Consider the following 10690-nt stretch of genomic DNA (forward strand, 5'->3'; position numbering starts at 1 on the left):
TCAATTGCAGTTTTATATCAAAGATGGTTGTAGTTTCTCAATTCATTGTGGGTAGAATTAATATGAAATGAATGGTTCTTAGGGATGTTTAAAAGCTAGGTTCCTACTCTTGCTTACATGTTTTCAAAATAATGCAATACCCATACAAAATGCAACGAGGGCATTCAAAACCTTTGTGCCTAGCTAAGTGAGAATAGTGGTGATCAAGAAAGTGGCTACATAATGAGGGTAACCAATGGCTGGGGCGTGCACGTGGGATGGGAGAAATCTAAGGAGGTCGGGTGGAGTTCCCAAACCCTCTAGCCCTTCCTTTCTATGAAGCCCTCACCACAAATGGGATCGGCCTTCGAACTACATAAATATACTAATCCATAAATGGGAAAACCTCTTTTCTTTAAAATATAATTTTATTGCGATTGTTTTTACTCACTCTTTTTAAACCACCCCTTGGTGGTGTGGGGGGAAGGGATGAGGTAGGTTGGAACTTGCATCATGTCTGGTAGAGCTCCTATTTCTACTGCTAGGCTATTATCCCCACCTGTGGGACACATCCTCTTAGGTCATGTAGCTAGACATTTGCAAAACTTGATTGTATGTGACAATAGGTAAAAGGGTGTCGCGAGGCCCCAGTAGTAGTGGACAACTTTAATGGTGGGGTTGGAACTTTGAGGGTGGGGCCTTGGAATTGGATGAAGTTGGACAGTGAAAGGCTATTTAATGAATGAGAAGGCCAATTAGACTTTTGTTAATTGTCTATGGATTAGGGGTGGGTGGGGGCAATCGCAGAGTGGATAAGGTGGAGACCTTTCTCCTATATAGAGCACGGGTTAGCCCACCCTTCCCCCTCACTCCCAGAGAAAGGGGTGAAAGAAAGAGTGTGTATTCCTCCTCTTGCAAAAGAAGAAGTTTGTGGGTGAGGACAGGCCAAAGCAACTTAATTAGATAAATCTATATTTTGTTTAGGGCTGTAGTGTGCCGTTAGAGGGGGCCACAAACTTTTAGATATAATTTTCAAATAAAAAGATATTTCCGGGTTTGACTGATGGACCGGGAGTTAAAGATAACGGCAGGCGCAGGCCGCCCCGTTTGTCAGGTGTCAGGTAAAGCGTGGCCACGTGCGAGTTTGGCATGCATTTGCATTTGGGACACATTTCATTTGGATTCCATTTTTATTTGGTCAAGAGGGTCGTCTTCCTCTCAAGGACGTTAGGGCGGGTGGGAATTCAATATCAAAAGAAAAACAGACAAAAGGCGAAGAAGAAAACGAAGCAACAGTAGCGAGGAAAAACGAAGAAAAATTCCACTCAGCAAAACGTTAGGGTTACAAATGGGGTCCTTGTCCAGCTCGTCATAGCCGTAGCTTTTGCTTTGGCATCTCTCCTTGACACCAGCAGGCGCAGAGCGCAACGGCAGCATCAACAGTACCTGGCGGACGCAGCTTTCTTCTTCCGCCGCGGTTGTTGAGAGATCGCAGCACTACAGGTCGGTACTTTTCTCTCTTTCTTCTTTCTGTTTTTTTATGTTTCCTTGCCTCGTATTAAATCTTTTGAGCCGTTGCTGCCGCTTGGCCTGATAGAAATCTCTTTAGAAACACTTTTGCGTTATTCTGTTTTGTTTCTGTGTTCAGAGCGATCACCGGTGTTTGAGAAGCTTTATCATCGCCTTTCTCTGCGTTTTCCTTGCTGTGTTTTTGCTCTTTCTCTCTCCGGTTCATTATTTGGGTGACATTTCTTCCGTGTGCTAGTATATTCCGTCATTCTTGTAGCCGGCTGTAGTGTCTTTTAAGAGATGTGCACAAGAAAATCGCAGTTTTTGCAAGAAAATGGCCATGGATTGTTGCTGTTCAGTGTTCAGGGTCATCATTGTTTCCTGTTTTGGTGTTGAAGCTCTTCCTGTTTTTGTGTTGATTCTACAATTACATGAAAGGCTATGCCACGACTTGGGGTTTGGCGCACTGCTTTTGTCGTTCAGGGTTGTTTCTTCTCTATAGTAGCTCTGTGAGGTCTAAGATCTATGCGAGAAATGTTACAGCATCAATGTTTTTGCGTGAGAATTGCCATGGACGCTTGCGGTTTAGTGCGAGGTTTATCATCACTTGTTTAGTGTGAGGGTTCATCATCATCTGCTTCGTTTGAGGGCTCATCATTATATGCATTGCGTTAGGCGTTCACACTCGTTTTCCCTTTTATCGAAGCCAGTTTCTTTGCCATCGTTTATTTGTTCTGATTCTAGAAATATTTCAATCGTACTTCACAGCTTGAAGGAAATCAAGGTTAATTTCTTGCTTCGGACTTGCTTTTAGTAGGCGCAGGGCGTCATTTCCATGCCTTTTATTTTATTTTGTTTTCCTTTCTCTCCCCATGACAGTGAAGATGGATGGCATATGATGATGCAACACATTTCTGGGAATTTGATGGCTTCTTTCTTAAGTTGTCAGCTCATTTATATGCTTTGATGGCTTCTTTTCTTACCTCTGTTTTCTGTTGTCCCCTTTTACTGCAGCAAGCTGGCTGTTTCAAACCTGGAACAGCAGAAGGGAAACGGAAGGATGTGTGGAGGCCCTGAAAAGTCACACACACATCCCTCTCACGCTGGGATAAACTCTCCTTTCAAAGGGAAGCCGAGCTCTGATGTTGATGGCAAGACAGAAGTTTGGGATAGAGATTCAAGCGATTCTAGCTCCTACTTGTTGGAATTGGCTGCAAACAATGATTTGGATGGTTTTCAGAGATGTGTAGAGGAAGGGGTGGCCAAAGTAGATGTGGTGGGAACTTGGTATGTCAGACAGAATGGGACAAGACAGATGGTTATGGAACAGAGGACCCCAGCAATGATTGCAGCTCTATATGGAAGTCTGGATGTGCTGAAGTACATAGTGAACTGTTATGCCACATGTGGTGGAGATATTGACCAGGCTTGTGGCAGTGATCGTTGCACGGCTCTGCATTGTGCTGCTGCAGGTGGTTCTGAATGTGCAGTAGAGGCAGTCAAGGTGTTATTCGATTCTGGGGCAAATTTGAATGCAGTTGATGCTCTTGGGAGACGACCTGCTGATGTGATTGGTGTTTCACACCGACTTGGGGATGTGAAGGTAGCTTTGGAGGTTCTTTTGGACAAAAGGAAGCCAACAGATGCCCCTGTAGGAGTGGGCTCTGATTTGTCTTATGACTTTGATAATTATTTTCTGCCATCTTCTTTTGAGGAGATAGGTTTAATTTCAGCAGTAGATGGGGAAGGTGTTGAAAGTTCCTCATCATCTTCAGCACTATCTACTGCATCTGGGGGGTCAGGGCCATCATCATTTTCCACTTATTCACCTTCGTCTTCCCCAAAGTCCCCCCATTCAACCACAGCTAAGGTGTTTGGAGATGGAAGTGAGAGGGCCAGTGAGTATTCAATAGATCCAACTCTTCCTGACATCAAGAATAGTATTTACACCACTGATGAGTTCAGAATGTACTCTTTCAAAGTTCGGCCTTGTTCAAGGGCTTACTCACATGATTGGACAGAGTGCCCTTTTGTTCATCCAGGTGAGAATGCCCGGCGAAGGGATCCAAGAAGATATCATTATAGCTGTGTTCCTTGTCCAGATTTTCGGAGAGGTGCCTGCCGACGAGGTGATACATGTGAATATGCACATGGAGTGTTTGAATGCTGGTTGCACCCTGCACAGTATCGAACTCGGCTTTGCAAGGATGGTACAGGGTGCAATAGAAGAGTTTGCTTTTTCGCTCACACTGCTGAGGAACTTCGGCCACTGTATGTTTCTACTGGTTCTGCTGTTCCTTCTCCAAGGTCAACTGCCTTTCTGGACGTGTCTGCCATGAGTCCACCCCTTGCTCCAGGTTCTCCCTTGATGATGCCTCTGTTTTCCCCATCGCACCCTGTCCAAAATGCAATCCAGGGAAGCTTGGGGACACCGCCGATGTCCCCCTCATCATCCTCTGCAAATTCTTTGTCTGGGATATGGTCACAAGCAAATATACCTACTTTGCATCTTCCTGGAGCGAGTCTGCAGGCAAGTAGGTTGAGGGCTGCTTTGAGTGCCCGCGATGTTTCAGTGAATGATTCTATTATATCACCTGATTTTGAGGGACGGTTGTTGAGCGAGTTTCAATCTTTATCCGCTCAGTCTCTCTCTACACAAGCACGCCTAAATGCTGCTGTGGCAGCTTCTGGAAATGGGACATCTTCTCGAGCAGGGAAATACAGAAATCTGGGGCTTACTGTGGCGCCTACCAACCTTGAAGAGTTGTTTGCATCAGAAAGTGTTTCATCACCCAGGTCTGGGGTGCAAGATTCACCTTTGCTTTCACAATTAGAAACACATTTGCAGTCTCAGTCTCAATTCCAAAGACATCTGTTTCCACAGATCTCAGCTCAAATGCAGCTACAAGCCCAACAGGCTGCCCTGGAAGTGCAGTTACAAGGTTCTTCTCTTTTACAATCTCCAACAAAATCATCCTCTTTCAGCCTTGGATCCCTTTCCCGCATGTCCACATGTAGAGGTGTGGATGTAGAGAGACGGGGCATAAGTGAGGCTCCTTTATCTCCCGCATTGGTTGCTGCAAGAGCTGCTTTCGCTCAGAGAGACAAGCGCAGTCACAGCTCTCGAGATCTAGGAGCTGGTTTGGTGTGGTCTGATTGGGGTTCTCCCATGGGGAAGCCAGACTGGGGTGTGCAAGAAGATGATTTGTCAAAGTTGAGAAAGTCTGCGTCTTTTGGTTTCAGGGGCTCTGAGGAACCAGATTTGTCTTGGGTTCAGAAGTTGGTGAAGGAAGGGCCTTTGGATATTGATTCAACAACAGCTCAAAACTGTGATGATGGTGCTGGTAGTGTACAGAGAGAGGTTGCTGATATTTCTGGTTTGGGATCGTGGATTGACAAGTTGCACCTGGATGAGATTGCTGCATGAGAATCTGTTTGTGGGGTGCGTTTGGAAATTGGCTGTTGGGATTCTTCCAGTTCTATTCTTTCCTTTTGCGGGTGGAATTTCGGTGTTCTGCCTTCTCTATTGTTGCTTTTTATGTTCTCTTTCATTTCTTGTTTGACAGAATACAATTTGTAATCGCCAGGGTGGTGCTGTAAGGTGCACCCGATTCAGGATACTATGCCCAGTTTGGAAAGCCAACCTGGACCTTATGTAAGTTAGAGAGATATGAGTCTTAAGGAGTATGTTTCGAAGGGTTACAGTGCTGCTCATAGTTACTAATATCAAGTGAGCATTAAGTTTGTTCATCATCAGATTAGGCATTCTATTGGAGGTCAGTGGTTGTGCAAAGGTTTACCATAAAGGGTTTGGTATACTAACAGCTTAAAATTGGAAAATGAAGTCTATGAAGAATTCTGATCTGCCTCCTGAAGGGTACTAACAGCTTAAGATTGGAAAATGAAGACTATGAAGAATGCTGATCTGCCTCCTGAAGGGACAATATGATGACCAATTAGCCAGCTGGAATGTATGGATTCCTCCTCCTGTTTAAGCTAGTGACGCATTCACAGTATGGTTCATGGAGGATGGCCGCTTCTTCTCTATAGGTAGCTCTCAGTAGGCATGGTGGTTACCTAGATGGGTTCCTGTATCTGTTGGTGCCAGGCTCTATTGCTGGGGCAGATTTAGAACAAACATTCTTATTACAAGTGAAATCACTTGTGCATAATTTTGATTGTACCAGAAAGTGTTTACCTCTACTGATACAGGAATCGATACAGGATTTATCAAAGCCAAGAATGTTTGGGAAGTCATCCGAGTGGTCACACTTCAATTCGGCCCTCAACGATGTACCATTGTATCACGCTTATTATTTTATTTTATCGTAATGTTAAATATTTTGGATGTGTTTTCCTGTTAAAAGGCCAATCATTTTGTCACAAGTTGTATCGATTCATCAGTACGTGTCTGGATGATGTGTGTGGATCTTAATGCCTGAACAGGGTACTAAACTATTATACTCAACATTTGCTGTGTAGCAAGGCTGTTTCTTGGAGGCTACTGTTGATTTGCATGTCTGCATTTGTGAAGCAAAGCTGTTTTCTGGCAGTGATGTTATTGAATGTCAGGCCTTCAATATTCCTGTAGCTGATGCATTGACAAGAACTTTAAGGGAGTGCTTGGATGCTCTCAAGTAAGGACTGAGATCAGTGTTTGACAGGACGAGATTCTAGGAGTGAATCTCTTTTCATGAGATGCTTCTCGCTTTTGAATGTCCAATGTACGATTCTATTGAGTTCTTTACTGGGTAGGAGCTCCAGGAAGTTCTGGATTATTGAGTTCCATTTAACAAGATCAGGCAATTCTCTCTCTCTCTCTCTCTCTCTCTCACACACACACACACACACACACACACACACCCCTCCTCTTCCCTCTTTTCCCCTACCAAAAAACTGAAAGAAACGTGCATTGTCCTTGGTAAAATTGCACCAGGAAGATCTGGATTCTTGAATGCCATGTAGCTCAGGCACTCTCTCCCTGTCCCCCCCTCTCCCCGTCAGGCACTGCTCTCTCTCTCTCTCTCTCTCTCTCTCTCTCAAAAACAAAAGTGCAGAACTTGCTAAAGTTAGAGAAGCCCGCCAAACTGGAAAGTGGGCTGTCTACCGCAAAGGAAGAGCAATAATTGAAAGACTTCCGGAAGCCTAAACCCACGAACTGGCTCTCTCCTACGTACCACAAGCATTTCATATTATACACATGGTAGTTGGTTGACCCTTCGCTTTTTATTTTTATTTTCAATGTTCGTGCTTATGCACACTTGCGCCCAAGTGTACCCCGAAGTGGATTGTAATGATTGTGATGTCATGTCTTTTGGTCCCATATGCCTTAAAGGCATTTTGTGGACGTTAATATGACTTTCCTTCTTTCTTTCTTTCTCTACCGGATGTTAATGACTTTTTGGACGTTAATATGACTTTCTTTCTTTCTCTCCCTCTCTCCCGACCAACAGAAAAGCGCTTTTGTCCTTCGTAAAATCTTTTCAACCTCAAATACTTGCTTGCATCACAACTATAAAAGTTTGCACTGTCGTGTCTTATGTTACTTGACATACCTCTTCTAAATCATTGCACATTGGCAAGGCTCTTGAAAGAAGGCTTTTTTTCAGTGTTAGGCTATGTAAGTCACACTGACAGCTTATTGAACAAGTGGTGGTCCCAAATCGGTTATTTTGTCATCCACGTTCATGGTTTGCTAGGGGTAAAAGAGGGTAACAGTAAGATTCCAAAAGCCACCCTTGGTTTTCCATATCAGTGGGTTCAAAGGAAATCAGTTACTCTGTTCTTGTAAGAAAAGCATATCCTTACAAGACTGAGCAGGATTAGCTTGAGACACCTCTAATTGTGGCAACTTAGCTTGCAATCGGTTCAAGAGCTATAGGAAATGTGGTTGTCTATGAAAACATAGTTTGTTTTTATTGGTACTTGTCACATACCTGATTCTAAACATTTCAAAGTTAGCATATCTTGCAGTTTGAAAGGTGGTAATGAGGGTGACGGGTAAATCATATTCGTATTCCTACATTCCTCTACTCTTTCATGAATGCTTTTCATTTAAGGTTTTGCCAGGTTCAGTAATTTTGTGATCATGGTCATCCATGATCCTCCACTGACGATGACAGAAGTCTTAGAATTCCTTGTCCACGGTTGAGTTTTATGAAAGGTTCAAGGAATTACTCTCTGATGCCATTTAACTCAAGCTATTCATAACATATCATCTCGCCTGAGCTTAGGCTAGACGTGAGGCATGCTTAGATCACGACTCCTATGATCTAGATGGCTCAAAAACGTCATAGAAGCTCCTAGCTGGAAGCAGCTAGGACTAGACTCGACTGGTCTACAAGACAGGGGCACAGAGTAGCCAGCTCACAAGCTGCCAAGCAGGTTGATTTTTGGGTCTGGAGCCAACATTGTTGAACGGGCAAGCATGTCCACATCATCTCCCGAGTCCTGAGTCCCAACATTTAGCATAGGTTCAGTAGGCAAACCCCTGGCCGAACAATTGGTACAGGTGGTAAAACTTCAAAGTGTGGTCAAGCTGTCTCATCTAGTTGTAAAGACTTAGGTTTTAGGAGCAGGAAGGGTGATTGTTGAGCCTAACATATAATGGGTCTACATCAATGGTTATTTTTTTTCAGAAAGTTAAGTCAATAAAATTCTAACATGGTTCAGAAGCTGAAATTGTGGCGTTGAATATATGCACGAATTCCTGCACGGGCTTTGTTGGGTGGAACTCTCGTCCATCGTTTCGTCTATTTTGGAGGTTTTGGTGCACATGTACAACAGAGTAATTATGTAATCACCATGTAATCTTCTAAGGATATTGCAGGACAGAGAAAATGCACTAGGCTATGTTTGAGGAGATGGATGGCATAGATGACAACTAAACGTGGATGTGGAGAGAAAATGCACTAGGCTATGTTTGAGGTGATGGATGGAATAGATGACAACTAAACGTGGATGTGGGATTTGGTAGAATTTCATGGCACAAGCCTCGAGGCTTTATGTAACCTTAGGCAATCTTTCCGACCCACACCCCTGACTTTAAGAGGTTTAGGCCTGTTACACATACCCCACCGCCCATGTATGGGCATGGGAGATTGCCTGCCCATGAATTATGGGCGGTGGATACCCCACCACATCAGCATGGGAAGGCAGGGGTATGGCGACATGTAATGGGCCTAAGTAGGACTTTAGCCTTTGACCTTAATTTTGTCAAACATAAGCTGTACCACTAGGCTATATAACCACATTGTTTACAATTGCATATGACAAAGATATCAATTGTCCTTTTCCACTATCTTTCATAGCACGTGCTTTCTTATTAACTAAGTTGCTTTTTTGTTTGTTTGTTTGTTTGTTTTTGTTTTTTTTTGGTTTTTTTTTGCATTGCTTTTTTTAATGCTATGTGCGTAGCTTTAATAATACAAAAAACCTATGTATTACTAAGGTTATTTTCATTACTTACTCATTCTTTAATTAACTAAAATAGTAAATAATTTCATTGTAACACACATAATCTCAGCATTAAAATTCAATTCATTATTTGAGAAATGCCAAGGGCTCGTACCTTTAACAATTCCAAACAAACTAGTTCCAGATTGATCCTTTGCTCTTCAAATCACAATTGAATCTTCGTGGAAGGTTACTTTTGTTCTTGTGAACATAGAGCCTTGCATTTGTGAGTTTGAGAACCATAGATTTGATTGTAAACAACTAATATACATGGATTTAATAAATATATAGAAACTATAACCACAATTTCTTGGGGGTGGAGAGGGGCACACACTCTCTCCAAAAATTTCAAGATCCAGGGAAGGTGCCCTTCCTTGGAAAATTCCATTTGTTCTTGTAAAGCTAGAGCCTAGCATTTGTGAGTTTGATTTTTGTGTTCCCATATGGTATCAATCAATCACTTGCACATGGACTCCATAATGCCCAAAAGCACACTTACCAAAGTTAAGACACGAGGGAAGTTTGCATGCAATCACCATAACTTAGATGGAATAAACCTTAAAAAGGCATAAGAAACCCTCTAAGTTTAAACTTAGAATTGCTTTTCTAGATAGAAGAAACCCTAGATAATTGCATGAGGAGGACAAAAACCCTACCCTAAATAGGGAGATGAGAGAGAGAGAGAGAGAGAGAGAGAGAGAGAGAGAGAGAGAGAGAGAGAGAGAGAGAGAGAGAGAAGCAAACCTGCTGTTGTAATAGCCTGTGTTCTTTTTCCTCCTTGAATTCTTGTAGACAGAGTTTTCGCTTGAGGTTGGGAAGGGTTGGTGGAGGTGGGCAAACCAGGCGGCTTGAAGAAAGACTCTTGTCTCTTTCAAAAGGGGAGAAATACATTTTGGGCCTTCGTAGTAGTGTCCTCTTTCTTGGCCTGAGTGTCCGTGTAGGAAATATAGGTTCTAGGTCCCCTAAGGAAGAATCTTTGCAAGACAAGTCACTCCAACACCAGCTCGTTGTTCTTATCCTCATCTTCACTATCCAATAACTTGTTAGAAGATCCTAAGAGTCAGGATAGTTGTATTGGACTCGTCTCTGTACCCATTGGGTGAGTCTAACCTGTTTTTAAGTCGACGATTTTTAAGGCCTAGTTACCCTTACATATGTTAATGTGATTGGTGACAGTCCCAATTATGAACTAGCCTTCTCTTTGTTAAGGCATTCTTGAATGGATTCTTCTCTTCGTCAAGTGATGGCTTGAATGGGAGATTCTCACGGTATTCCCCGAAGTTGTTTCCCTTCGCAAAACAACTTTGGAGCTCTTGTCAATGGTTATATGACATGATCATCCTTGAAGATTGATTGCACGTTACGCTTCCACGTGCTCTTTGATGGCTTCTTTGGCCTCTGGTTCTGGTCCTTTAGCCTTTCTGGAGATACCTTAGCCTTTGGGACTTGCACCTTCGGCTTCTTAACTACTTGAAGGTTGAAGCTTAATCTTTACGCTTATTTATGGCCTTGGATGTTTCCTTGGATCTGTCGTCCTCGTCTTGGTTTAGAGCCTTGTGATGGCATTAAGGGGGATGTATGAATAAGTGCTCCTTATACACTCAAATTAAGGCTTGTCAAAGTGGTTGATGCTTCTTCCATTGGAGTAATTATCACCTTGTTGGGATAATCCTTGTAAGCATGTTCGAATCCACAATTGTAACATGTACCACCATAAGGAATGGCATTTGGGTGTGGCACTAGATTC

At 43.0% G+C, this 10690-nt stretch overlaps 1 protein-coding gene across 1 annotated transcript; it reads left to right on the forward strand.

Annotated features, from left to right (window-relative positions):
• The first annotated feature begins 1199 nt into the window (after positions 1 to 1199).
• On the forward strand, positions 1200 to 5854 carry LOC147628409 (zinc finger CCCH domain-containing protein 30-like). Its single transcript, XM_086813533.1, has 2 exons — positions 1200 to 1482; positions 2503 to 5854. Exon 2 carries the CDS (start codon positions 2549 to 2551, stop codon positions 4913 to 4915), a length of 2367 nt encoding a protein of 788 aa, XP_086669659.1. The 5' UTR covers positions 1200 to 1482; positions 2503 to 2548; the 3' UTR covers positions 4916 to 5854.
• Positions 5855 to 10690: the final 4836 nt, after the last annotated feature.

Source organism: Cibotium barometz, chromosome 19 (assembly GCF_041138505.1).
Source record: "Cibotium barometz isolate CiBa-2024 chromosome 19, ASM4113850v1, whole genome shotgun sequence".
Taxonomy (NCBI): Eukaryota; Viridiplantae; Streptophyta; class Polypodiopsida; order Cyatheales; family Cibotiaceae; genus Cibotium; species Cibotium barometz.